At 39.8% G+C, this 27,936-nt stretch overlaps 1 protein-coding gene across 1 annotated transcript; it reads right to left on the reverse strand.

Annotated features, from left to right (window-relative positions):
* Positions 1 to 2,181: 2,181 nt before the first annotated feature.
* On the reverse strand, positions 2,182 to 27,892 carry ATIC (5-aminoimidazole-4-carboxamide ribonucleotide formyltransferase/IMP cyclohydrolase). The gene is made up of 15 exons (XM_029933899.1): positions 27,735 to 27,892; positions 23,926 to 24,002; positions 22,130 to 22,196; positions 20,519 to 20,607; positions 19,417 to 19,568; positions 18,934 to 19,090; positions 14,468 to 14,593; positions 13,424 to 13,531; positions 12,489 to 12,574; positions 11,085 to 11,174; positions 9,974 to 10,102; positions 5,911 to 6,003; positions 4,367 to 4,549; positions 2,699 to 2,854; positions 2,182 to 2,397 (listed from the first exon to the last, which is right to left on the reverse strand). Exons 1-15 carry the CDS (start codon positions 27,875 to 27,877, stop codon positions 2,278 to 2,280), a joined length of 1,776 nt encoding a protein of 591 aa, XP_029789759.1. The 5' UTR covers positions 27,878 to 27,892; the 3' UTR covers positions 2,182 to 2,277.
* Between the last annotated feature and the right edge of the window lie 44 nt (positions 27,893 to 27,936).

Here is a 27,936-nt window from a genome sequence, read left to right on the forward strand (position 1 = left end):
TTAAAAATAGGTACACAAACCATTCTGTCGTAGACTAAAGATTATCCTAATTCTTTATGCCTGAAGCCCATAATAAAAACTTAACTGGCTTAAAAAGTTTACTCATTAACAAAAATACTTTTAAAAGCATTTTGGGTGTTTAAAAGTAACTGCTTCTCTGGGGGGGGGGGCGCCTGGATGGCTCAGTTGGTTAAGTGTCTGACTTCAGCTCAGGTCATGATCTCCTGGCTCTTGAATTCGAGCTCCATGTCAGGTTCTGTGCTGACAGCCCAGAGCCTAGAGCCTGCTTCAGATTCTGTGTCTCCCTCTTTCTCTGCCCCTCCCCTGCTCATGCTCCATCTCCCTCTTTCAAAAATAAAAATACCCCCAAAAAATAATAAAAAAATAAATTATATTAAAAAATACTGCTCCTAAAAAAAAAAAAATACTGCTCCTCCGTATCTGGGAAGTAATGGAGGGTGGCATTTCAGCTCTCACACAGTCCTCTTCTGCAAATGTAAAACAGTAATTACAGAATAAATGAATTTCATAAATTTGGACACTGGTATTGCTATCTAATATATTTTGTAGTAAGCACCATTCTCAAGAATACCTGTGTTAAGCATGGTTAGGCAACACCGTGTTAAATATAGCAACCACATTGTCTAGATAATTATACCCTTGGTGTTAACCCTTGGTCAAGCTAAAGAACAGTCAAGGTGGGGATGTTGAACGCACACTTATCAATTTATAAGCCAAAACCTAGATGAGCTACTTATTACTGTCGAATTCCCCTCAACCATTGTGGCTTTAACCAACATTAACACTTACCTGATTCTGTGGATCAAGAATTCATGAGAAGTTCCTTTGGGCAGTTCTGTCTCAGGTTCCTCAAGAGGTTCAGCCAGACGTTGCCGGAGATTGGAGCTGAGGGACCACCTCCAAGGCAGCTGGCTTATGGAACTGGCACGTAGTGCTGCCAAAACAGTTCCTCTCCTCGTGGAGGGTTGCTTAAATGTCTTTACAACATGGTGGTTGCCAATCCCAGGCCAAGTAATCCAAGAAACTAAGCCTGAAGTTGCAATGCCTTTTAGGACCTAGCCCCAGAAGTTAACAGAGTATTTTTTGTTTGTTTTTTTTTTCAATTTTTTAATGTTTTATTTATTTTTGATAAAGAGACAGAGCACGAGAAGGGGAGGGGCAGAGAGAGAGGGAGACACAGAACTGGAAGCAGGCTCCAGGCTCTGAGCTAGCTGTCAGCACAGAGTCTGACACGGGGCTTGAACCCATGAACGTGAGATCTGACCTGAGCCAAAGTCGGAGGCTTAACCGACTGAGCCACCCCCGTGCCCCAACAGAGTATTTTTTTGAATATTATTAGTTATACAAGTCAGCCTTCTTTCAATGAGAGCTGGAAAATTAGTCCATATTATGACTGGAAGGATGACCTTAAGAAAACCAAAAATTTCAGAAATTTCATTTTAGGGAGGAGGTAGATTAAGACACGGAAAAAGAGGACTCCCTCTATTAAGATGAAAAATAACGGAAGGTTTTAGTTGACCACAGGTGTCATATATCGGCAATCAGAGCCACCTCTGCAGGGCACGAGGGCACCATTCTGTGATGTGGGAAGGCACTGCTGTCCCACTGTGTCCTACATTTGGTAATAAGCCTGTACATGGAATGCTGGGTCTGCTTTTGAAGAACAAACATTGATTACATTTTTACGGGCCTCCAGAAGGGACATGAAGGGCTTGCAAATATTATGGGTAACATTTTATTTAACACAAAGGGAAGAGTATGTACTAGTATTACTCGTATATATACATGACCAACAGAAGACTTATTTATTCATCCCCTCTAAGGTTCTAGACCCCACACTGCAATGTGCTGTGTATTGAGAAAGTAGAAAACCAAGCTTGTTTGAACTGTGGCTAAAAGGAAGGCCGCGTGAGTGGAATGCCCTGTGGGGAAAGCAGCGAGGCTGCAGGCTGCTCACGTTACCTCACTCCCGTGTCCGGTCGGTTTCTCCGGCTTACTTAATGATTTGCAATGTTTCATACAAGCAATGTTTTGGGAGGAGCTGAGTTCCAGGGGACAGGGATACTCCAGGATTTCTTACACACAAATATTTGTGGGTAATGTTTGTCATGCTAGAGAGCCTATAACTTCAAGAAATTAAATGCAACCAAAAGCAGTGGATCCAACAGACTAAGACAATGTTTTATTTTTAAAAAAGGCATTTGTTAGAATGTAACATCTACACATAAGCAAACCAGAAACTACTGTGCAATGAAATCAATGATGAAAGAGCCGGAGACTGGTGTGAGCAAGTACTATCCCCAGCTCATCGCAGGCCTCTATCACAACTTTGTCCGCAGCAGAACCAGAAGGGGCAGCAACGTACGCCACGCCGCTCTGCGGGGAGAAGAGACACTGACTTTCAAGACACAAGTTCATGTGAAGACACGCAAGAATCAAAACCCTCTTCTACAACGGACAAGCTAACAATGGCTTACAATGCAGACTGATTCACTCAGCCAAAAGAGCAAAATCACTGGATTTGGGTGACCCACACATCAAATGGAAACGTAAAATACTTAAATGTTACTGATATTTCACACTGCCATAACTTGGATAGAAAACACACAGAACTAAAACACCAAAAGCAGGGATTCTGAAATGGTTTTACGTCATAATACATCAATTCCATACTTACCCTTTTAGCTCTGTCTACGTTATCCCTGAAAGGAAAGAAGGCATCGGAGCTGACAGAAACTTCATTAAGTTTGTCAACCCACTCCTTCTTCTCTGCTTCAGTTAGTGGTTCAGGGACTTCCTCAAACAATGCCTTCCACTTTACCAAATCTTCATCCTATGAGAAGGGGTGGAAAGGGGAGAGAAGGACTTTGGATATGATCTTCAGCACTATCTCATGCAAATCAGAATGCCAGAAAGCACTTAGGCATTTGTCCCAGGATTTAATTATAAATAATGACTCATTCCAATTTACATCTCTAGAATTTTTTTTGATGCTTTTAACATTTCATTAGGGAAGAAAAATAATCCTAAGTGTACTAAATAAAGATTATATCATTTACTTTCAAAATCAATTTGTTCTAAATATATTGTTTTTTAATCTCAGCCTAAATTAAATCTATTTTATATCCCAGTATCAAAACAAGCAAACAGATGATAATGGATGTTCTAGAACTGTATTCACATAGCCTCAAGTCTACAGTCAGTCATATAGATGAATCAAGGTTCGTGGTATTCATATTTTTAAAAAGGCGCTTCTATTTTGGATGATTTGTTGGCTTAAACAACATGCCTTTCACTCTCGTTTACATACATATAAAGATTTTTCCAGAACTATGAGTAAAATTTCACTAGTAGTATTAAACAGGGAAATACAAATATTAAAGTTTAAAAAAAAAGGCTTATGTTTTAAGTACTTTGTGGTTATAAGGCAAATTCTTCAGTGACACTTATGTCATGGATTCCTGTCCCAAACTTGTGGACAACATAGTGTGGTTGACTTACCTCCTCAGAGGACTATCGAGTGTTCGATTATCAGACTTCTCTCTTTTGATTTCCATAGAGGATTTACTGACATTTGCTATGTCCAAAAATGGGGTTAAATTCTATATTTTTTAGCAGGCTACTTGACAGTTCCGATTTCCAATTTTATTTACTTATTTCATATTTAATGTTTATTTATTTTGAGACAGTGCATGTTGGGGAGGGGTAAAGGGACGGGGACAAAGGATCTGAAGTTGGCTCTGTGCAGGCAGTCTGACACCAAGTCTGATGTGCTTGAACTCATGAACCGTGAGATCATGACCTGAGCTAAAGTCGACGCTCAACTGACAGACATCCAGGTGCACGGACAGTTGCAATTTTAATGCTCCCATATGCTTTCTTCAAAATAGAAGACATTGAATGTGAAATGTGAAATAACTGATTGAGTTTTTAATGGCACAGGAAGAAAGTGTAGGGGGAGAAGACACAGGTTGCCTTTTATCAGATGATGTGTATTTCGTGTTGAATACACACCTATCAGGAAGCAAGCACCATGCTTGGCTCTGTGACAGAAGCCTCAGGATAGGTGAAAAAACAGTCCCTGCCATCAAAAGTTCAAAACCAACAGGGGAAGTATAAATGTATAAAACTAAACCAATGGCTATAATTTTAAAAGACAAGGAAGCTCTGTGGTACCAGAAAGGGATGAACTACGAACGAAAATGTTAAGGACAGAAGACAATGGAGAACTGGTAAAAAGTTTAGAATTATAATTTTAGACAATGTAAAATTTCAAGAAAAATACCTGTTACAGAAAAGGGTGAGCGTACCAGTGTACTCCACTTACAAACCCGAGGACTCTTACCTCGCCAATGGTCCCAGTAACATACTGGTCAATGGCATTGGAGATTTCTGCTCTCTTCACTCCAGTTTTAAACTTCATTGAAAGCACTTGTGGATGATGTCTAAGCCACCAACAGTCTGCCTTATCTCCAGCAAGGCGTGTGCAGTGTATTCGAGACTGCTGACCTGCTCCAATGCCAATAACCTGAAGAACGTGAACATTAAGATGAATCTCTTTTCCAACAACATATTTTTAAACAGCTCTTTTGTACATGTCTCCTAAAATCTACCAATTTTGTGGAAAAAAGTATCAGGCCAAAATACAAATAATTTTTAATTTATTAAGGGTGAGGGTAGACATTTATAACTACTATTAATATGTTTTACCTCTTCAGTACAGCTGTTAATTAATACTCTGAAAGTTCCTAGAGGTCTCAGGCACCAGGAGTGAGAGGCACAGACTCACTGGAACTTATTAGGACCTTAGTTCAAGGAGACCAGTAACCACAATCCCCCAAATTTTTGTTAGGAGAGACAAGCAATCTTTTAACAGTTAACAATCACTAGAATTCTAAATTTCAAAGAGTCTTCAGGTCACATGAAAATTCATACTCACACTGTCTTTCCCTCCCCCATGTATGGGACAAATAATTTAGCACATGCCAAGAGAAGAGCTCAAGACACTGCGAGAAAGACCCCCAAGGCTGTGGAAGCTACGGCGAAACCAGAACCGGCGCAGTCCAGAAGTCAGAAGTGACCCCCAGGGGGAGCTGGCTCAGTCCTGCATTCTGGGCTCAGCACAGAGGAAACAAGCATCTTGCTCAATACCTGTAAGAAACTTTCAATACCTTGACTGTGGTAGTGGTCATGTAACTACATAACATGGGCAAACTGCTCAAAACTCGACACTTAAAAAGAGTAAATTTTATTGTGTATATACACACTAACTGTGAAATACCACATCCATTCCCAAACTGACAAATAATACCTTCTCTACCACAGTACCAAGAAACACAATATGGAAACATGAGAAAGTTCATGTTCAGAAAGAACACTGAGAATAATTTTCACAGATGTCACAACTGTGATATATATACACACACACACACAGTCACAGTAAACCTGATTTTAGAAGATTACATTAACTTGTAGTCTGCAGATTCTTGGTAAAATAACCTTAGAAATAAACGCACAAATATCCAACAAGCTACAAAAATATGGAATGATAGGAAGCAGAACTACTTTTGACTCTCTCTTCACTGGAAATACTACACCGATCAGGAGGGGAGTGAATAAACTCTTTTTATAGCAGCCATTCCAGTCCCACTAACCCAAATGTGCCAACTCAGTCTGGGCAAGAAGCAATACGACCAATTTTAATACGTCATTCCAAAGACACTTTGTGACCATCACTAGCTTTAACAGTCCACCACGTTACTGAGTAGATACCAACAAACCCAGAGAAGAAAAACTTGGCTGATCTTCCTTTCCAAGCAGTAGTGCCTGAGGGAGGAGTATCTTTTTGAAAAACACGTCTGCCCGACGTGGGTTTGAGAGCTCGGTTACCTGGCCATTCTTGGCATAGCACACGGAGTTAGACTGCGTGTACTTCACAGCAATGGTGGCTACGATGAGGTCTCGGAGTGCAGATTCTGGCAACTGAAAAACACACAGGACAGTCAACTGCAGTTGAATGTGTGGCTCCGCTGAAAACCATTAAGCATCTTACAGATCACTGCTTTTATAGACCTATGATGTAGTTGTATCATTCAAATGACAGAATGAAGTCAATTGTTCGCAGAAAACACTATGTGTTTTACTGAACAAGATCAACACTCAGCATATGTGTCGTGGAACGCAGCAGCACCTAATGCATCAAGGACTCTAATGACATTGTTCAGCAACCCTGGCTTACGCCTGTTTACACCCCGCACTAACTGTGAAATACCACATCCATTCCCAAACTGACAAATAATACCTTCTCTACCACAGTACCAAGAAACACATATGGAAACATGAGAAAGTTCATGTTCAGAAAGAACACTGAGAATAATTTTCACAGATGTCACAACTGTGATATCTATACACAGCCACGGCAGTTGAGGAAAAATCAAAGTAGGATCATTTTCTGCTTTGTCTAGAATATTCTAAGTAGAAACTACTAAAAATATCTCTGGACTATCAGACCTAACAGAATAAATTGTTATAGCCAAAAATGTCACCATACTTAATATAAAGAGCAAATACAAACTGAAAAGGATTATCTATGTGCACAAAGGCTATAAGCAGCAGCTAACTGATCAATAAGCTAAGTGAAAAATCAGACTTCATCAAAAGTAAAATCAGACTTCAAAATTAAAACTTACATTCTGCAACCTGTAGTAAGAGGATATAGAAAGATAAAACACAGGGGGTGCCTGGGTGGCTTGGTCGGTTGGCCATCCAACTTCAGTTCAGTTCATGATCGCACGGTCCATGGGCGCAAGCCCCGCATCGGGCTCTGTGCTGACAGCTCAGAGCCTAGAACCTGCTTTGGATTCTGTGTTTCCCTCTCTCTCTGCCCCTCCCCTGCTCATTCTGTCTCTCAAAAATAGATAAATGTTAAAAAAAAAAAAACAACACAAAACCTTAAAGGAAAAAAGACAAAGTACAGACTTAGGATTTGTAAACCCCAGGTCCAAAAAAGGACTAGTATTTAAATAAAGACCTTTCAAAACTCAGTGATAAAAACAATCTAATTAGAAAATGAGCAAAAGACATGAAGAGACATTTCACTAAAAAGGATACACAGATTGGCAAAATAAATGTAAAAAACACCCATCATTAGCCATTAGAAAATGCTATAAAACCACAAGATACTGCCGCACACCTACCTAAAACAGGGCGACAACACTAAAAGCTAGGGAGGACGCAGAGAGCTGGATCACTCACAGGTTGCTGGTGTAAGAGGCAACTGGCACAGGCTCTCAGGAAAACCGTTTGGCAATTAAAAAAACTAAACATGCGACTAGGATACTACCCAGCAGCCACCGATTATACTCCTAGGCCCTTATAACAGAGGAATGAGAACTTATGTTCCACATAAAAACCCACTCATGAATGTACCATGAATGAAAATTATAAAAGGGGGAACAGATTACAGATGTCATCCAAGGTTCAGGAGTGGGTAGAGGCAGGAAGGAAGGGGTGTGACTGTAAGAGGGCAACATGAAGCGACCCTTAAGGGGGTGGGAGCATTCCTTCTGTGCCTCGCCTGTACCAGCACCATTACCACGGCTGTCGTACTGTACTGCAGTGTTACAAGGCATTGTATTACCATCAGGGGAAATGGGGCAAAGGTACATGGGAATTCTTAACAGTGCATGTAATCCAGAATTCTCACTTTTATTTCAACATTAAAAAAGCTCAATTAAAAGAATTTCTTAAGAATTTCTTATTCTAAGATAGTATTAAGGTAGTATATCCTTTCCTGTCTGTATTTGAGTCACGAACTATATGTCTTATTCCTTTGGTTCTAAGAAAGATTAATAACAGAAGCCAGCTCTCCTACAGGTCTGACCTGATACGTAACCCTGGTATTCTGAGATAGGATCAAGAATTACAAGCCCTCTCAAGGGGGAGGGGTATGGGGATGGGAGTGAAGGAATCCAGTCATACAGACATGGCACAAAGAGTTAAAACAAATTAAAGCATTATTTAAGAAAAATAGAAAAGGAAATAATTCAACCATGTTCATTAACACTTAATGCACACTCCTTGTGCTTCTCCCACTGCTCTAGACCCACAAGGATTTTGAGGCTGAGATGTTAACAAAACACTGTTTTCAAAGGAGAGGGGATACAAGGAAAGATGAAACCACCACTCTTCTGCTTCAGTTTCCAGATTTCTAATTAAAAATACATACGAAAAACACAGAGAAGAATTTAGATAATAGATGAATTAAAACCATACGTCACTCTGTAAAAAACATAGAAGTTAGTACAGCCAGAGGCACAAAACCTATCAAGTACTGCTATCTGTCCAATACCTACAAACCTACCAGGAAAACTTACAAAAGTAAGAGTCTCAATACGCAGGCAGGGTTGTCAACAGAGGTACTAAGGAATCTAGGCCAATACTGTTTCAGGACAGACAAGCTCAACAGGGAGGCAGTAAAAGCAAGTACTGAGAGGCAAAGATCCCAGAGATAAAGGGAGTAGAAAGAAAAGAATGTAGCCATTTATGCTTTTTGATTCAAACATTTTCTAGTTGCAAGGCAATAAGCTAAAAGGTAAAGGAACTGAGCACAAATTGTGGCAGTGTTACAGGAGTAAGTGGCAAAAATGGAGTTTAGTACACCAGGGAAAAGTGACACTAGCAGACACTTGATGCTTTCACCAGAAGAGGGGTGAACCAGAGACGGGTCCTTACAAAGAGTTAAGCCCAAACTCAAATCAGCTTAATTCCTGCCAGGATCAAGATGATCTGACTCCACCTGATCTGCCCGCCAAATGTAGAAGTCAGCTCTTTCTGGAGGGAAAAAAAATACTATCCATACCTTCAAAATCCCTCTATAGTTTTTTCACGTTCAGTGCCCAATCATTCAATCAAAAATACCAGACATACCAGCAGGTAAGACCACAAAACAATATAGTCACACATCTGAAGTACTGGGGGAAAAAAAAAGTAGAACCAATGTTAGAACCAGAAAAGACATCCTTCAAAATTGAAGGTCCAGTTAAGAGATTTCAAAAAAGAAATACCAGACATCCATTTCCATATTATGTAACCTTGGGTAAATTTCTTAAAAAAAAAAATTTTTTTTTAAATGTTTGTTTATTTCTGAGAGACAGAGTGCAAGCTGGGGAAGGGCAGAGAGAGAGGGAGACACAGAATCCGAAGCAGGTTCCAGGCTCTGAGCTGTCAGCACAGAGTCCAACACGGAGCTTGAACCCATGAACTGCAAGATCATGACCTAAGGTGAAGTCGGGCATTTAACCAACTGAGCCACCCAGGCGCGCGCTTCACCTTGGGGCAAATTTCTTAACCACACCTGACGTCACAGTTTTGTGGTCTTTACAACAGAGATGATAACAGTCATCCTTCTCCACCCCACATAGAGTGTTATGGGTACTAAATGATAGGGCACATATGCAAAATCACCACTATCGTCCTAGGAATATGTCCTTCCGAAAAGATGACAAATAGTACAAAAGCAAAAACTTGACTCTATGAACACACTCATCATCACACTGAAAATAGAGACAATCTAAATATCTATCACAGTACATCTATACACGAACTGCCATGTGGCCTTTCAAATGAAGATGTGGATCTACACTTATCAATACAGAAGCATATTTGTGACTTTGTGCACGGAAAAAAAAGGCAAGTTATAGAAGAGAATCATAAGAGATACGATCCCATTTATGTACAAATGAAGACAAGTACCTCTATGCACACATGCACATAAGCTTATAATCCCATCATTTATTTTTTAAGCGATCAAATTTGCTTGATAACTAAAAAATGAGCTAGACATTTGCACATCAACCATTTTTAAATATGAGCCTTAAAAATGCATAAGCTTATAAATATTAAAAACACTCACTGAGTTGCTAGCATACAGTTCAGGTATTTTCAAACTTACATCTTTATTCTTGGTCACAACATTGCTAAATAACGACCTGTCGATGACACCATTATTTCTCTTCTGACTTAAGCGAAGACCAAATAGAGTTCGAACTTCGTTTTCATCTGGACTGTAAGACTGGTCCATCTAAAATACAAATTTAGAGTCAAAAGCAATACATCTACAACCTTTAACATTTTTCATTTAATTTACATATAAAAAAACCATTATAAGCAAGCTTATATTCATTTTTTCATTTAAGCACGTGTAAGATGACTTCAGCATGGGTATAATAGGACGGCCAGGCATCAATATTGATCTTAGCCTATGAGCTAGTTGTCCCTAATACAGAAGAGTGTGTAAAAATCAGTAAGGAAAGATCTCATCAATTAGAAAAACAGGCAAAGAATAAGATCAGATAATTTATAAAAATAAATTAAAAATACTTTACATATGAAGAGATGTTCACCCATAATGGGAAACTAAAGCTGCAATGAGCTGTCATTTTTATCTCCTACCGATAAGGAGATGAAGTTAAAGACAAAGCTGGAAATCCCTTTGAGGTTGTCCTCAAAGAGGAGCAGGACCTATCAAAGCTCTCACTGTACACAGACTGTGACCGGTCCTGATTCACTGCCGGCCGTGTGAAGTGCCTGCAGACTGGTGACTAGCTATCTACTGGGCAGACTCCCCAGATGGTCAGACTGTATGCATCTGTGTCGGGAGGAAAAAACAACAACAACAAGAAAAAGAAATGCAAATATTTCCTAAAAAGTACTATTTCAGGAAAGATGAGCAAGAAATTTAAAATATTACTTTTAAAGAGGTAACAGAGTGGCAAAAGGGAAGGACAGGGAGGCTTTTCATCAAATACTATTTAAATTTAATACCTTTTGAATAGGAAGCCATGTATATGTATTAATTTAAAACTAAGACTAAGGAGGCTACCCTCATCTTAAACCCAAAAGTTAATAGTAAGAAAAATAAAAAACTCTGTAGGACTAAGAATTAAAGAAACTTCAGTAAAGAATAAATTAAAAGGGTGTCATCATAAAGGAAAAATTATATATGGGGGAAAAGAAACAAAATAAAACAGCAAATTCCTATTTCAAACATGAATTAAACTAACCTGAAGAACACAGTAGCTCCCATTTTTCTTTTTAGAAAGTATTTTCAAAGCTTCATCTTCATATCCTGGGGCAATGATACCATCAGATACCTGTAAGTATATTAAACATTAATTTTTTAAAGTTTTTATTTTGAGAGAGAGAAAGGGGAGAGAGAGAGAGAGAGAGAGAGAGAGAGAGAGAGAGAGAGAGAGAGAGAGAGAGAGAGAGAGAGTGAGAGTCCCAAGTAGGCTCCATGCTCACTGCAGAGCCCAACACAGGGCTTGATCTTGTGTTGAGTTGAAGAGTTGTACCCTTAACCAACTGAGCCACCCACACGACCCTTAAACATTAATTTCTATTTTCAAAAATTAGGGAACACCTCCTAAGCAATCTAAACACAATTATCTGTCTTAATGCAGCAGCATTTTCTGATTTCTGTCTCCAACAGATAATGCCAGCACCTATACCTGAAAAAGATAAGCCGGTATTAGAACAGAGTTCTACAGCTAACCTTACTTAACCTGCTATCCGGTCAGGGTTTCTGGCCATTTGTTTCAAAACTTAAACCGATACAAATGACTCACTGTAATACATGTACCTTAAGAAGAAAAAGGATTTCTCACTATCCTGTTCATGAAGCTTTTTGCACTAGAAAGAGCATGCCAATACTAGCAAAATGACCTTAGGCAAAGCACGGTCCTCAACAGCAAGACCTGGGCATCAGATTACCTCTTTGCTAATAACCTTAGGCAACGCAAGTGCCTCAAGAGCAAAACAGAGACCAGATATGACATCTTTGAAAGGCAGCAAAGTCTTAGGACAAAGCCTTGTGCTAGGACATAAAACAGCAGCTTGTCAGCTCCATTGTGGATGAGAGGGTAGTGGGATGGTGGTGGTCATGGGAAGAATCCCCAAAGCAACTGAATGTCCCCGAGCTATCTGAGCTATCTTTGTTTTCTCTCAGTCTGCCTCCTTGCCCCAAACCCCACCTTTCCAGAATGCCTGTTTGGTATTCAACTAATAGGGATTAGTTTTCCAAGTAGTTTATAATCTTCCCCTATATATCTCTTTCACTATGGATCTACAAAGGTTTACAGTAAAGCTTATTATTATATCATCCTCTGTTCTTAAGAGACAATAACTTTGGCATTAAGATAATGACTACCACAGAATATAAAAAACAAAAATATATAAATTAAGACTTTATCATAATAGTAAAATATCCATTTGAAGCAGTCACTAAATCTCAAAATTACAATTCCGTCGAGGATTCATGTTCTACCTAAAATATGAACATTCTAAACGATAAATTTAATCTAGAAATAGAATAAATGAATAACTCATAGTTTTAATGAAAACTATGAACAAATAAATAGAGTTTTACTCAGTTATGCATGGATCAAGATATAGGAATGTCCACTAACCTCTCTGGAGATAATTTTTGCAGTAGGGACATCACAAATATCAGATAATGCAATAAAGTCACCAAATGAAGACATCCTATCAGCCCCTGTGAGTAAAAATTAAAATGAACAGTGTGCATCACACATGGTCCCTGCACAGAGAAAGATGCTTAAAAAAACCCCAATGTGATCATATAAAATCCATTTCTCTAAATCTAACTTTATTATGTATGTAAGATCTAAATAACAGATTAATAAGTCATTTAACTAAAATGATCATAACAAAGTATTCTTCAATTTTACCTTCTAGGGCAGCATTCAGCTAACTCTTCCTGTGAGGGGCCTGATAGCAAATACTTTTTAAGCTTTGCAGGCACATGAGCTCTCACACCTACTCAGCTGTACCATTGTAGAAATCAGCCACATCAGCAAAGGGACATGGCCTTGTTTGAATCAAACTGTTTACAAAACTAGGTGGCAGGCAGGGTTTACTTAGCCCATGAGCCAGTCTGCTAACCCTGTGGTGGAAGGTGAACTGTGTGATCAAGTTTCTCAATGGTCTTCCATGAATGTTACAGAAATATTCACAGGTTATTAACCTCATGAATTAGATATTTCTGAAATCTATAAAATACAACTCTAACCAAATTTAGTGCAGCTAAAACAAGCATACAATTTTAGTCATATATTGAACAATACAGTGTACCCCATAGCCTATTGTGAAATTAGATGCACCAAATTCCAATTATGTTTCCATTTATTACATTAAAATATAAGCACATACTTTTGTAAACGAATTTATTCTAAGGCACTTATAGTCATTCCTAAGTATTAATAAAGGAACAAATTAAAGATAATTTGAAATCTTACACTGAAACAAGAGGTATTATTACTTTAGTCTACTTAGGCTAACATATTCTCTTTCAAACAAACAAAAGCCCTACTACTGTCCCGACCTCTGGCTCTGGCATATGCAGCGGATACGGGCGTCAGGGTGTCATACAGATCATAGACCATGCAGACTTTGGCCTCGTCTTCACTTAGTGCAATTCCGACAGCAGCACCTGAAACAGAAAATCATAAAATAAGCCCCCAAGTCTCAAGTTACCACTTCCTATCTCCTAAATCAAGATAACATTTTTCTTTTCTTTTTCTTTCTTTCTTTCTTTCTTTTAAAGTAGGCTTCATGCCCAACGCAGAACCAAATGCAGGGCTTGAATTCACGGCCCTGAGATCAAAACCTGAGTTGAGATCAAGAACAGACGCTCAAGGAGCTGAGCCACGCAGGCGTCCCAGGCACCATTTTTCTTCACATCTCGCCTCCGCGGCACACTCTCTAGCGCCCACGCCGCATGATACAGAAATCTGGCCAGATCACTACACAAGAATCGAGTTGCAGGGCAGTGGGAGGAGGGGCAATCTTTCTCTCTGGCTACTGAAAACAACCAGAGTCGGCCAGCACCACACGTCTGTGAAGCTAATTTACTTCACGACGGACTCTCTCCATCCTGCTTGATACCACATACCATTTATTTGTTTCCTGTTTATATCACCTTAATATCCAGTAAGCTTCAGAGAACTAGGTGCTCAACTTGACTTAGACGTAGAAGTAAAAATGTATCTCATACAATGGCCATAAAAAGCTACAGATAAGGTGTCCCTAGAACTTTATATCTACTCAGTTCCATTTTCAACCTTGTGGAAAAATTCTGTCAATATTGCATTAAGCCATTTTACTTTAGTTTTTTTTACATTTCCACAATAAAAAAGTGATTTCCTGATCCTTGTATCTCACGGTAATGTTACACAATTACATGTACATAAATAACACATCTACGTGTTAACTTATTACCAGATTTTGTCACACTACTATATTCTGTACTGTTAACAGACTTGAAAAAAGTGATTTGAGGCTTTAGAGAATATCTATATTCACATTAGAACATGTCAATTCCTTCTAAAGTAACAGTTCCAGAGCATTCCAGAAAGCAGTGCTTTACCTGCTGGGCTGACATGTTTGAAAGAGGCAGCGGCAGGAAGGGCTAAAGCTTCTTTGAGTTCCTTCACCAGTTGCCAGGCATTCAGAGCATCACACAAGTTTATAAATCCAGGGGCTCCATTTAGAACTACATAGAGAAACATAAACAACATGTTACCAAGTGGGATCAATAAAGTCAGATATATACATTTCTGACAAAATAACCTAGGTCAAGGCTGCACAAGTATGTTTTCAGAGAAGTATAATTAATTAAAAGGCAAACACGTACACTAACATAAAAGAACCTGATGAAAAAAGAGACCAAAAACACCAGAGTCTAAGCCTGCCTCACCCTGCCTCCCCAAAAGAATATACATACACACTCACAAACGCTATATGCTACTGAAGAAACCAAGTCTAGCCAATCTAGAAATAAACCAATAGTGAATTCAGGAACAGGAGAAGGAAAAAGACCAGTGATCGTCAGGAATCCACTTCAGTACAGAACTAAGATAGAAAAATCATGGCAATTCTTGAGGTAGTACAAAATCTAATCCATAAACTTTGTCAGTGTAAGAACATTATTACAAACTAATGCAAGAGCTGTGGGGGGGGGGGTGCGCTGGATTTTCCTCTTTTATACTAGCCTCAGTAGGCTCTGCCTAAAGTTGAAATGCAGTTAAAAAGATTATAATTTCAGAGTTTCTCATTGCCTGTTTTCTTGACAATAGCAGGATTTTTTAGGAGCTGTTATTTCTTGTGAATAAATGATAAATTCAGTACCTACCAAAAAAATGAGAGCCATTAATTAAAAACCAACTGCATTTCCTTTGCATTATCTTGGATGATACATACTTATAAAAATAAACCTTTAACAAATATCTACTGAGTGCCCACAACAATGCTGGGCACTGTTCTAGGTCATGTGGATATATTATCAATGAATAAGCTGGCCCATCCTATGCCCCGTCCCCCAATCACTGTCTTCATAGAGCTTATGTGAGAGCCAGAGAAGAAACAAGGTAGGCAATAAGTAGAAAACAATAAGAGAAAACATTACATACTTATACAAATGATTTGAAAACATGATTACACAAAAACCTGGACTTGAATGGCTTCATTCATAACCTTAAAAAATTCTTTCCATTTTTGATGTCCTTCAAGAGGTGAATGGATAAACCAACTATCAGATATCCACATAACATGCAATATGGTTAAAAGTACGCAATGAGCTCTCAAGCCACCAAATGACATGGAGGAACACTAAATACAACAAGCTAGTGTCAAAGCTACATACTGTAGGATTCCAACCATATGACATCATGGAAACAGCAGAACTAAAGTATGAGTGGCAGTAGGAGTCAGGGAAGTAGAATGGACGGAATTTTTAGTTGGTGAAACTATTCTACACATTGCCAAGGTGGATACACAACATTGTATGTGTCAAAACCCATAGAATATACAACACAAAGAGTGAGCCCTAATGTAAAGCAGACTTTAGTTAATAATTATGAATCAATACTAGCTTCTCAATTTTAACAAATGTCCCATACTAATGCAAGATGTAAAAGGGGGAAATTGAGGAGAGGCGATTCAGAGGGAGAGAATGTCTGGAAACTCTCTGTACTTTCTAAGAAATTTTCCTGTAAATCTACAACTACTTTAAAAAATTAAGTCTACTAAAAAAAATAAAATGTTCCTAAAAATGAGTTCCCTTGACCAGTATGAATAAAATCACTTTTGAAAATAAAAAATATGGGAACTGAAAGTACACGGAAGTATCTCTTGTCTCAGAATCTAAATGGGAAACATAATTAGAAGGAAATACCTAAGGATAAAACAAGAAAATTTCTTTTGTTTTAAGAAATTCTAGATGTAAAATTCATAGAAAATGTCAAATTTCTAATTGTTAATTGAATACCTAGGAAACATGCCAAGTAATATTCTAAGTACCGAGGATGTAGCGACAAACAGGATGCTATGAACAAGGATGAGATTTCTGCTCTCAGGGGAAGATGATTAAATGGGAAAAGATGATTAAAACATAAATACACAAAAACCCTGGATCCTAAGTAATTTGTTCTGTGAGTATTATCAAAGACGAGCCAACATTTCTAATAAATGTTAACTTGATAACTGAGCAATGTCTTGTAATACAAATAGCGCGTGATGCTGAAGGTCACATGATCACAACTGAGCCAATGGTTCTTCTCTCTCGCTGAGGGAATGTGGTGATCCTCTCCCAGGCTCCGATGCTTGGTCTCGGGCCACGGTGTTTGGCAGAAATCAGTGCTTTTTCAAAATGCTGGCTGGTGCCCATAACGGGCACCAGTGTATTTTTTGTCACTTCAAAGCACCTCTGGTCCTTTGCTTTTCCATTCAGGAGTAAGCTTAGGAATGCTTTGCCCCATTCTAGGGCAGGCTGCCTCCAGAAACAGACCCTCTTCTCTGCTCCTTATTGCCAGTTATATTCAATACAGTGTATGACAAGTTTATTAATATTGGACTGTAGTCAACATCCATGTGAGTGTATACAATGGCCCTATGCAGGAAAAGGCTGAAAAGAAAGGCGGTAAGATGGTGATTACGGTGGAAGAAGGAAATCATCAAAAAGTATGAACAAGGTATGTGAGGGGCTGAAATTGCAAGACTTTAACAGTCTATGTCTGTATCTCGTCTGCAAAGGAAAAGAAAAAGGCAGAGAAATCCATCCCTCACTTCAAATGAGATTAGGGAGATGTGTAAAATGTGGAAAACTGCAAAATAAGGCCGTAGCAATGTGAGCAATGGATCTGCTTAATGACTGTGCAATGTCAAATTTCTGTGAAATCCTCAAAAGGAGGCAAAAGATGGGTTCCTTGTTAAAGCTGCACAAAAAGAAAAGGATTCCACTGAACCAATAGACAGCAGTGATTCCGTTAGTGATAATGAAAGTCGCCATATACAATAACCCTCCTCTTGCGTCTCCTTCACACCCATGAAGGTTTTCAAAGGTAAGTAAAGGTTAATTAATTTTTCTTCCTATTTTGTATCATATTACAGTATTGTAATCATATTTATAATGCCTATGTTTAGGCTGTGGAAGGAATCATAGGAGTTTCCCTTATTTTTTACAGAGAAATTCGCTTTGATATACAAGTGCTTTGGATTACAAGCATGTCTCTGGCACAACCAAGGTTTCACTGCATATGCAACACAACTGTGGTGAGAAAAGTGTGATGGGCAGCTACTTCAGTCTGGGTGATCAGAGAAAATCTTGAGGAGGGACTTTAAGGTGATGTCTGAATGACAAAAAAGACCTTGAAGAGTAGAGCAAAGGCTGCACACTGTGCCTGGGGACCCAGTGGAAACAAGGGGCCGGGGAGCACGTCAAGGAAGAGCAGTCAGATACCAGGGTCTGGAGGGGACACACAGGTAGTCAAGTGAAAGGGAAAGCCAATGAATGGTCTCAAATAGGGTGTAAGGTCGCGTGATTTACATGGTTAAGATTATTCTGTGCTGAACAGAAGACCAAGCAGAGAGCATTATTGCAGTCTGGGAGACTTTTGGGGTGACTACAGGGCCTGGACAGTGAGGAAGAGATTCCAAATGTGTACGAAGTAGGGTAATAAAAGGACGTGATCCAGCGAATGGGAAGGGGAAAGAAAGGAGTATTTCAAATTCTCCTCAAATCTCCCACCCTGCTCCCTGCTCCTCTCACCCAGCTGCTATCAAGGGAAAGGAGAAGCAGACAGGAGTACCCGCGTCTTCCTGCCTCCACTGCACGGACGAGCGTGTCTCGACCTGCCCTCCCAGGGTTTGCGGAGAGCGGTCCCTGAGGTCACCGCAGGCCAGCGCTCCTCCCCAAGGCCTTCTCACCCACAGCTCTCTCCCCTGTCCTCCGCACCACACCCCCGACTAGACAGTAGCACGTGCTCTAATGCCCACCTCAAGAATAAAAAACAGCAAAGTGAATAGCGTCTTTTGATTCTACAAACCCATGGAAGTCCTAACTGATTTTCCTGTTCAAAGTTATCTTTACTGTTACCCGCTAACCTCACATCCCTATCTCGGCCCACTTCGCCTGGGCTTCCAGAGCCATCATTCCAAGGAAATTCCCGGACTGGACCGAACAGTTGCCTTCCCGTTCTCAGCAGCATTCCAAACCAGGTGGAGCCCTACGGGACTTCCAGCCTGTGCTCCTCGGGTGGCCCTTCCTCATCTGGACCTCTCCTAGGAAATCCATCCATCCTGTCCCACATCTTCAAAATCATCTACATGCCAAGGACATTTCAGACTCCATCTCCAACCTGACCTCTCTCCAGAACCCATAAGTGTCTCAACAGATTGTGTTCAGACTGCCAGGCACCTCAGACTTGAGGTGGTTTTGAAGGCATGACGTAATTTCATTTACCTTCTCAACGTGAACCACATCAGATATAAAACAGAGAACGCCACACCCCCACGGCCACACCCAGCCAACTCTGCCGCGGAACACACAACCTTTACCTGTGATGGGAAGCTTGGGCTTCAGCGTATATACCTGGGCAGGAGTTTGGTGAGGATTCATTCCATACCTCAAGGGCATCTGAGATATTCCTTTACTATACTGTTTCCTGAAGTAATCTGAAATTGCTTCATCATATTGTGCCGTATGAGTGAAAGCCTACAAAAAGTATAAATTTTGTGAAATCCCAACAGCACTTAACAAAGGTGGGGCAAGAAGAGTTTTAGGTAGCACAGAGCAAAACCACACTCCTTCCCACACATCCATGCAGGGAAGACATCCAATATCCCTAATGAACACAACAAATCATTTACTTTCCAAGTCTTTTCCAACATTTTGACATTATACCTCTGTAATGCTTGGTTCCTTTCATTTACAGGAAAAGGATAGCAGCTCCAAGCAGAGGCTTTGAGTGACATGATCTAGTAAAAACGGAATACTATTTGGTTTGGCAAACGCTTCACTCGATAAAAGTGCACCCCCACCTTCAAGGCTAACTGGCGTCTGGTCTCCAAGGAGGTGTCTTTGCTGTCGGAGTTCTGCATCTCTGCGGCCACGGCCACGTAGTCCTCGGGCTCACACACTACTGTTACTCGAGCGTGGTTTTTGGCTGCTGCTCTCAGCAGGGTTACCCCACCTCGGAAGAACAAAACAATTTGTATTTCCAGGAGTTTAATCTCCTTTAAATAAAGTCACTGTATACACATTTCTACTTTACTTTTTGACTTAAAAAAATGAGAAAACGTACCCCAGGTGAAACTTACACAAAGAAAGAGCTTAGAAAATATAGATGAATTATGGTTATTACAGAACACAATGTTGGAGCAGTAACTATTTTCTGCTTTCTCAAATTTTTGATTTTCAGTGAACATCAAAATATCTTTTAAAATGTAAATAGCCAAGGGTGCCTGGGTGGCTCAGTCAGTTGAACGTCTTTTTTTTTTTTTTTTTTTTTTCCTAAATTTTGAGAGACAGAGACAGCATGAGCAGGGGACGGTCAGAGAGAGGGAGAGACAGAATCTGAAGCAGGCTCCAGGCTCTGAGCTAGCTGTCAGCACAGAGCCCGAATCGTGAGATCATGACCCAAGCTGAAGATGGACGCTTAATCTACTGAGCCACCCAGGACACCCGAACATCCGATTCTTGATTTCTGCTCAGGTCACGACCCCAGGGAAGTGGGATAGAGCCCCATGCTGGGCTCTACAAGCGTGGAACCTGCTTAAGATTCTCTCTCCCTCCCCCTCTGCCCCTCCTCCTCACCTCTTTCTCTCTAAAGAATAAATTTTAAAATATCACAAAGTAAAAATAAATAAAATGTAAATAGTCCAAATATAAATAAATAAAATATAAACAATCCTCCCCTGTCAGTTTTTAAACATGGTTTTTCTTTTTTTTTTTTAATGTTTATTTATTATTGACAGAAACAGAGCATGAGCATGGGAATGGGAGAGGCAGAGAGAAAGAGACACACAATCAGAAGTAGGCTCCAGGCTCTGAGCTGTCAGCAGATCATGACCTGAGCCTAAGTTGGACACTCAAATGACTGAGCCACCCAGGTGCCTCTCAAATACAGTTTTTCTAACTTACCAATATCAATCTGCTCAACAGCCTGTTCAACAGTTACATCGGGAGAAGCCACTGTCTTCATAAAGGGATACAGATTACAGACAACAACCCTAAGCCAAAAAAAAAAGGATTTAGCTGCCATTAGAAACACAAACTTTATGGGGTTTTCATAGAAGTCAATCAGTAGCTTTAATACGACCCAAGAGTCTAAAGATCTAAAATATAAACTATAAGCCTGGCATTTTAGAATTCTAAAAAGTTATGTTGAGACATTAGGAGCGCCCACTGTTGCAGAACACAAGTAAATATATGTGGCTTTGGTCAGCAGGTGCTCTCAAAATCATTTTGCGATGCTGCTGCTCAGGCACACTTAGCTACCTATTGTATGATCCAGCCATTAAAAATGTGTTTAAATTTTAACAGATTTGCAAAATATAAGGCTACAGATAACATCCTGATTTTGGAATACAATCACTATTACCTTGGACATTCAACTTTAGACTCTATTTCCAATGGGTCAGAGACAATGATGAAAAAACGACAGACCATTCTAAGGGTGAAGTATTTATTTGTTTTGTCTTAGGAAAGATCATATACAATGGCGGTAACAAGGCTAAAAGAATAATTTAAGATACAGAACTAATCTAAACTTAACCGGTGGAGCAGAGTTCCATGACTGGGCCTGCAAGGTGAGGGGCTCTGTGGGCAGATTCACAGCCGGTGAAATAAGCACAACTGGTAAAAACTAATAAAAATAGAAAAACAGAAGAGGGTAAACACTGCCTGGTATTTATAACCCTGATACCAAAACCAAACAAAATATCGCAAGAAGAATAGAAACCAATATCTTATCTATACGGGAAAAAAAGTTCCTCAATGAAAACCCAGCAAACCGAATCCAGCAAAATACAGAAAAGAGGCACACACGGCAGCCAGGTATGGTTTGCCCCAGTAATTATACAAATGAAGTACTGGGACATACCGGGACACGGATGAACCCTGAAACCATGAGAAGAAGTCACTCACAAAGGCCACACGTTTTATGATCCTATTGGTAGGACATGCCCGTACAGATAAGTCCATGGAGACCGAAAACAGACTTATGGTTGCATAGGCTAGAGATTTTGGGGAAAATTAAGAATAAATGCTAACGGGTATGGGGGCTTTTGGGTGAGGGGATGATGAATATGTTCTAATTTGAACTGTGGTTATGGCTGAACTCAGAATATATTAAATGCCACCAAACTGTATATTTTAAATTGGGAAATTATATGGTATAGAAATTATATCTGAATAAAGTTATATACCTTGAGAAGAAACTGTGTATATTTTTATGCACACACTACACTGCTAACATGTACCAAAATTTGGGTCAAAACTTCCTTAAAGAAAGTTCTTTTTGTTGTTTTTTTTTTTAGCTTAAACATGAATTTTGGTAACATAAACTTGGTGAAACTAAAAATGCTTATTTACATACAATGTCACATAGAAGTTAATTCAATAAATATTTATAGTGCGTGAATAAGAAACTAAACTTAATATTAACCTTGGTCTTAGAAGGGGGTCACCATGTTTGGCATGCTGCTGGTCTTTGATCCTTAATGTATTAAAATGTTAACTTCAAATTTTTACCTGATAAGATTAAAGTCAAGTCTGGCCATGTCGTCATTGTCTTCTGGGATATTACGAGCCAAGATTCCTAATTTAACAAAGTTAAAGTATTAGGTTCCCCAAAACCACATTAGAATAAGGTACTTCTTTCCAACATAGTCCCATCAATCAAGTTAAACCCTCTCATACTGCCTAATAAAGAAAACAAAATAGTAAAAGATTAAGATTAGGGGGTATATTTAAAAAGCTTTGTATCAGTTCCTCATCCCCCACTCCCTTTTCAAGATTTATTTTTTTAAGTTATCTCTACACCCAACATGGGGCTTTTACTCACAACCCTGAGACTAAGAGCTGCATGCTCTACCAAGTGAGTCAGCCATGCACACCCAACACTCCCTTTTTCTTTTTTCTTTCTTATCTTAATTTTTTGTCTTCTTTTATCCTTTTTATTTTTATTAATAGTTTATTACCAAGTTAGTTTCCATATAACACCCAGTGCTCTTCCCCACACGTGCCCCTCTCCATGACCATCAGCCCCCCTTTTTCTTTCCCCCTCCCTCTTCAGTCCTTAGTTTGTGCTCAGGATTCAAAGGTCTCTCATGATTTGCCTCACTCCCTCTCCCCAACTCTTTCCCCCTGCTTTCCTTTGCCCATGGTCCTGTTAGGTTTTTCCTGTTGGACCTATGAGTGACAACATATGGTATCTGTCCTTCTCTGCCTGACTTATTTCACTTAGAATGACTCCCTCGAGGTCCATCCATTTTGCTATGAATGGCTAGATTTCATTTTTCTCATTGCCATGTAGTACTCCATTGTATATATACACCACATCTTCTTGATCCATTCATCAGCTGATGGACATTTAGGCTCTTTCCATGTTTTGGCTATTGTTGACAGTGCTGCTATGAACATTGGGGTACAAGTGCTCCTTTGCATCAGCACTTCTGTATCCCTTGGGTAAATCTCTAGCAGTGCTATTGCTGGGTCATAAGGGAGTTCTATGGGTAGTTTTTTGAGGAACCTCCACACTGTTTTCCAGAGCGGCTGCACCAGTTTACATTCCCACCAACAGTGTAGGAGGGTGCCTGTCTCTCCACACCCTCGCCAGCATCTATAGTCTCTTGATCTGTTCATTTTAGCCACTCTGACTGGCGTGAGGTGGTATCTCAGTGTGGTTTTGATATATATTTCCCTAATGCTGAGTGACGCTGATTACTCCCCTTTTCTTAAGCAACAAAATGTAGAAGGAATTTTCATGTAACTACTGCCAGGTCCATTAGTGTATGTGTTCCCATAAGTAAGTGGCTTGTCTGGTGATTGTCAGCCTTTTATTCTCCCAATGTTTACTATAACTGGTAATTATATACCTATCTCTTACCATTTTTGGTTAGTATGTAATCTTGGTTTCAGATGAATAAACAAAACAAACATGCTTTGAAAAAGAATTATTTTGATAGTTACACTGTGATACCTTGTCCTAACTGTGGAATGTAATAAAAGTCCTTTCACACATGAAACTGAAACATTTCCATTAACTACAGAGAAAAATATCACTCTCAATTAGTTATCAGGTCAGGACTAAAAGCAAGCAGAGGAAAACAGTGTGTATCCATCACATAATAAAGCATACAAGATTCTAAACAGGTCCTAACGTATTATGAACTTTAGGAGAAAATGTGACAAAACCAATATAGACTCATGTAATTTCTTGGGAGGGCTTATGACCTACCTTTTTCCTCACTTATTCTACAAAGTAATCAACCAAAATACTCCTGAAGACCACTGATTATTTGAAATTGAAGGTACCAACCACTTACCAGCATGGACGGCAGGATGCAAGGTTTTCACACGCCCCCCTAACATTTCAGGAAATCCCGTCAACTCAGAGACATCTCTGAAAATAGATGAGCAGAATATTGCTGTTTCTGCTGAACCGTCATTTTACATTTTACGCTATTCCACAGCACCTTCCAACATTACGTCTATTATTCTCATTTGGGGGAATTTTTCAGAGCCTAAATTTTCAGAATTCAGAAACTACATCATAAGCCACACATTTAATTGATAAATAACAGTATATACAAAAAGCACTAAAAATATCTTTATCTCAGAAACAGACGAAAGTAAAAACAAGAATTCATAAACAAGCATGAGTGGCTCAGTCAGTTAAGTGTCCAACTTCAGCTCAAGTCATGATCTCAAGGTTCATGGGTTCAAGTCCCATGTCAGGCTCTGTGCTAACAGCTCAGAGCTTGGAGCCTATTTCAGATTCTGTGTCTCCTTCTCTCTGCCCCTCCCCCGTTCACACTTTGTTTCTCTCTCAAAAATAAACAACATTAAAAATTAAAAGAAAAAGGTTAAATAAGCATAAAGATGGCAAATCAAATGAGTGGGAAAAGAAAACAGTGTGTTTTAGTAAAGTGGTGTTCATATTGGAACAATACTGGTTTACCCCACACAAAAATAAATTCCCAATGAATTAAAGGTTTGATTATTTTTTAAAAACATGTTTATTTATTCATTTCAAGAGAGTGCACGCATGCGAAGGGGACAGAAGGGAAAAGAGAGAGAATCCCAAACAGGCTCAGAGTCTGATGTGGAACTCGATCCCATGAACCGTCAGATCATAACCTGAGCTGAAATCAAGAATCAGACGTTGAACCGACTGAGCCACCCAAATACCCCCAAAGGTCTGAGCATTTAAAATAATCACAGAAATTCCAAAATTAAATACTAAGGAATGTATTCAAAGCATTAAAGGATTAATAGATCTGTCTATGTAAAATGTTAGAAGTTTTATACAGAAAACAATAAGCTGGAAAAAAATCTCAAAATATGACAAAGGGTCAAATGCAAGACAATGTTTAAACATTGATTATTTCAACAAACTGACATGAGCTCCCCTACCCCCCAGCCTGATTTACAAACAGATTTTAATGACATGAAAAATGCGGACAACGTTAGGTGAACAAAATCAAGAAACAAAACTTTCTTCTGTCTGAGCAAGGAAATGAAACAGGTGTTTATACAAAGACTGGAAGGAAGCATCAGTGTGTTAAGCAGAATTATAAACTACTGGCCTTATAGTTTTCTACATTTTTCAAATTTTCTACAACCAACGTACATTAACTTTTATAGTAAAAAAGTAATAAATATTTTAAAGCAGCAAATTCCTGGGCACCTGAGTGGCTCAGTCAGCTGAGCGTCAGACTTCAACGCAGGTCAAGATCTTGCGGGTTTGTGAGTTTGAGCCCCATGTCATGCTCACTGCCTGAAGCACAGCCTGCTTCAGATCCTGTCTCCCTCTCTCTGCCCCCCCCCAACATAAACAAACATTAAAAAAAATAAAGCAGCAAATTCCAGTAGGATACGGAATTTCCTGGGTAGAGTTTCTGATGAAGGGCCATCTGCGGATGACCGGCTTTTGACCAAGGACTCACACAGTTCCTTATATAAACCAAAAACTGGTGACATCATGTTGCCCAATTCAAAATTCTCTTTCCTGGCATTCAGGATATAAAATCCAGTTTCTCTAACTGAGGATGATTGCTAAACACAGAGAAGGCAGATCTATTCTTAGAATGAAAAGCCATGTGGGCCATTAAAAGGCTTGTTGCTCCTTTGTATTCCAGAATGTGCATGGAACAGCTGCAGTCTTCAAAAATTCTCTGCATGCTCAGTGCTGCTGAGTCACCAATTAAAATCTCACCAGTTTACCTCAAACCTCCACCTTAACTTCCTGAAATGAAAACTTGGCTCTGCCTTTTACTAGCTATCCTAACTGTAACGAACTCAGGCAAGTTACCTAACTTCTTTGTGCCTCAGTTTCCTTATTTATTAAACAGGGATAATACTATCTATACTAAAAAGCTGTTGTTAGGATTACATAACAGTGTGTCTGTGTATAATATGAAGTGTGAACAGTCTCATACTCTAATGGGAGAGAAATACATTGACATTCTCAATTAAAAGTTTTTTTTTTAGTCTTCATTTTTGAGAGTGAGACAGAGAGAGACAGAGTGCGAGCAGGGGAGAGGCAGACACAGATTCTGAAAACAGGCTCCAGGCTCTGAGCTGTTAGCACAGAGCCTGATGCGGGGCTTGAACCCACGAACCGCGAGATCATGACCTGAGCTGAAGTTGGATGCTTAACCGACTGAGCCACCCAGGCGCTCCTATATCCCCAACTTTTAAGAAATGCATGGCTATAATAATGGGGGCAAGCAAGAAGTGAGTGGAGGCAGAGCTCAAACAAGACTCAAGAGCTGCAAGTACTGAAACAGGAATGGGTAGGCAACATAAGGGCTCATTATCTTTTTCTACTTTTGCCTATGTCTGAAATGGTGCCATAATACAAAGTTTGGTGGAGAAAAAAAGGCTTAGAAGAGGAGCTTGCTTAATTTGAAAGGTTCAACTACAACAGCATCCATCATGCTCCAAAAGAGCAGACTAGATACTGGATTCTCACCCTGCTGCTCTTCAGAAAAGGCAGGCCTGTCTTTCACGATTCTTACAGGGTTCTTATGAGAACATCAGAGAGATGATGCAAAAAGACTTTGGAAAGTAGAAAACATTTATTTAATAAACAAAGTAAGGCATTCTTGCCATTTGAACCTGTCAAATTTAGGAAAGCTACATACTGCTTTAGAAGGCGTTATACAATTAAAAAGGTAGTAATCCAGGGGCGCCTGGGTGGCTCCTTTGGTTGAGCATTGGACTCTTGCTATTGGCTTGGGTCATGATCTCACGGTTTCATGAGTTCAAGTCCCAGGCTGGGCTCAGCGGTGGCAGCTCAGGGCCTGCTTGGAATTCTCCCTTTCCCTCTCTCTCTGCCCCTCCTCCACTCACAGCTGTCTCTGTCTCTCTCAAAATAAACTTAAAAAAGTAGTCTGACCTAGAGGGCCGGAAGCAAAATTTCTCATATAGCAACAAAAGCAGACACATCTTTCACTCCTTTCCTAAACTATATTTCAAGAGTGGGTAGGTCCTTCTTCTGAAAGTCCACTGCCATTTATTAGAGCTGTCCTATAGCCTTTTTCATTTTCTACCCCTCAGTAGTTACTTCCTCCCTCTCCCACCAGAATGCCAGCTCCTTAAGGTCAGGAATGGCAGCTGATTTATCTTTTATCACTCCTTCTTCCCATCACTTAGCCAGGTAGGGAACAGCTTGTGAAGAAGGGAATGAATGAAAGAGCTGTGCCTTCGTATCATTAACAGAGAAGGTAAGGGAATGCAGGAAGACTTGAATCTTCATGATGTCAACAGTTTCACTACAGAGCCAGTCCAAACAGATCATGGGAATCACGGGCATCATATAATTTGGGTTTAATAACAAATGGCCCGCCTAAATTTTCTCTAGGAAGTAGCTAAGAAAGAGTGCTCTGAAACGGGGATTCCTGGGGCTTCAACCCTGAGCGCCTGACTGACTTGAGCACAAGTCACTAAATCTGAGCCTCACTTTCCTCTTCTGCAAAGTGAGTAAGCAGTGTGCCAACCTCCCAGCATTGCTGGAAGGAGTAAGTGACGCCTTTCGCTCACTCTGCCCGGAGTGCATTCCTTTCGGGTCAACGTGATCACTCTCCGGTCTTCGGATTGGACTTACCTTAAAGACTAAGCTAGGTCTTACCTGACTGCCAGACCTGCATCCCTCAGAGTTTTTGCAGTCCCTCCAGAAGCGATCAGATTCAAACCAACAGAAGTTAGGTTTCTGGCAAATTCCACGAGGCCCGTTTTGTCAGAGACACTAAATAAGGCTGAAACAGAAGACATTTCCCCTCACCACTCGCAGTACATTACACGAAGTCCTTCCAGGCCTTGGGTGGGGGGGG

The sequence above is a fragment of the Suricata suricatta genome, chromosome 3 (genome assembly GCF_006229205.1).
Source record: "Suricata suricatta isolate VVHF042 chromosome 3, meerkat_22Aug2017_6uvM2_HiC, whole genome shotgun sequence".
In the NCBI taxonomy this organism is placed as follows: Eukaryota; Metazoa; Chordata; class Mammalia; order Carnivora; family Herpestidae; genus Suricata; species Suricata suricatta.

Excerpts from the sequence above, each read along its gene's own strand:
- ATIC (XM_029933899.1), bottom strand. The coding sequence starts at position 27,877 with ATGTCTTCTGTTTCAGCCTTATTTAGTGTCTCTGACAAAACGGGCCTC. Across the intron at positions 14,594-18,933 it reads GCCCAAGCTTCCCATCACAG|TTCTAAATGGAGCCCCTGGA; the intron begins GTAAAGGTTGTG and ends TTCTCTATGTAG. Across the intron at positions 12,575-13,423 it reads TGCATATGCCAGAGCCAGAG|GGGCTGATAGGATGTCTTCA; the intron begins GTCGGGACAGTA and ends TTTTACTCACAG.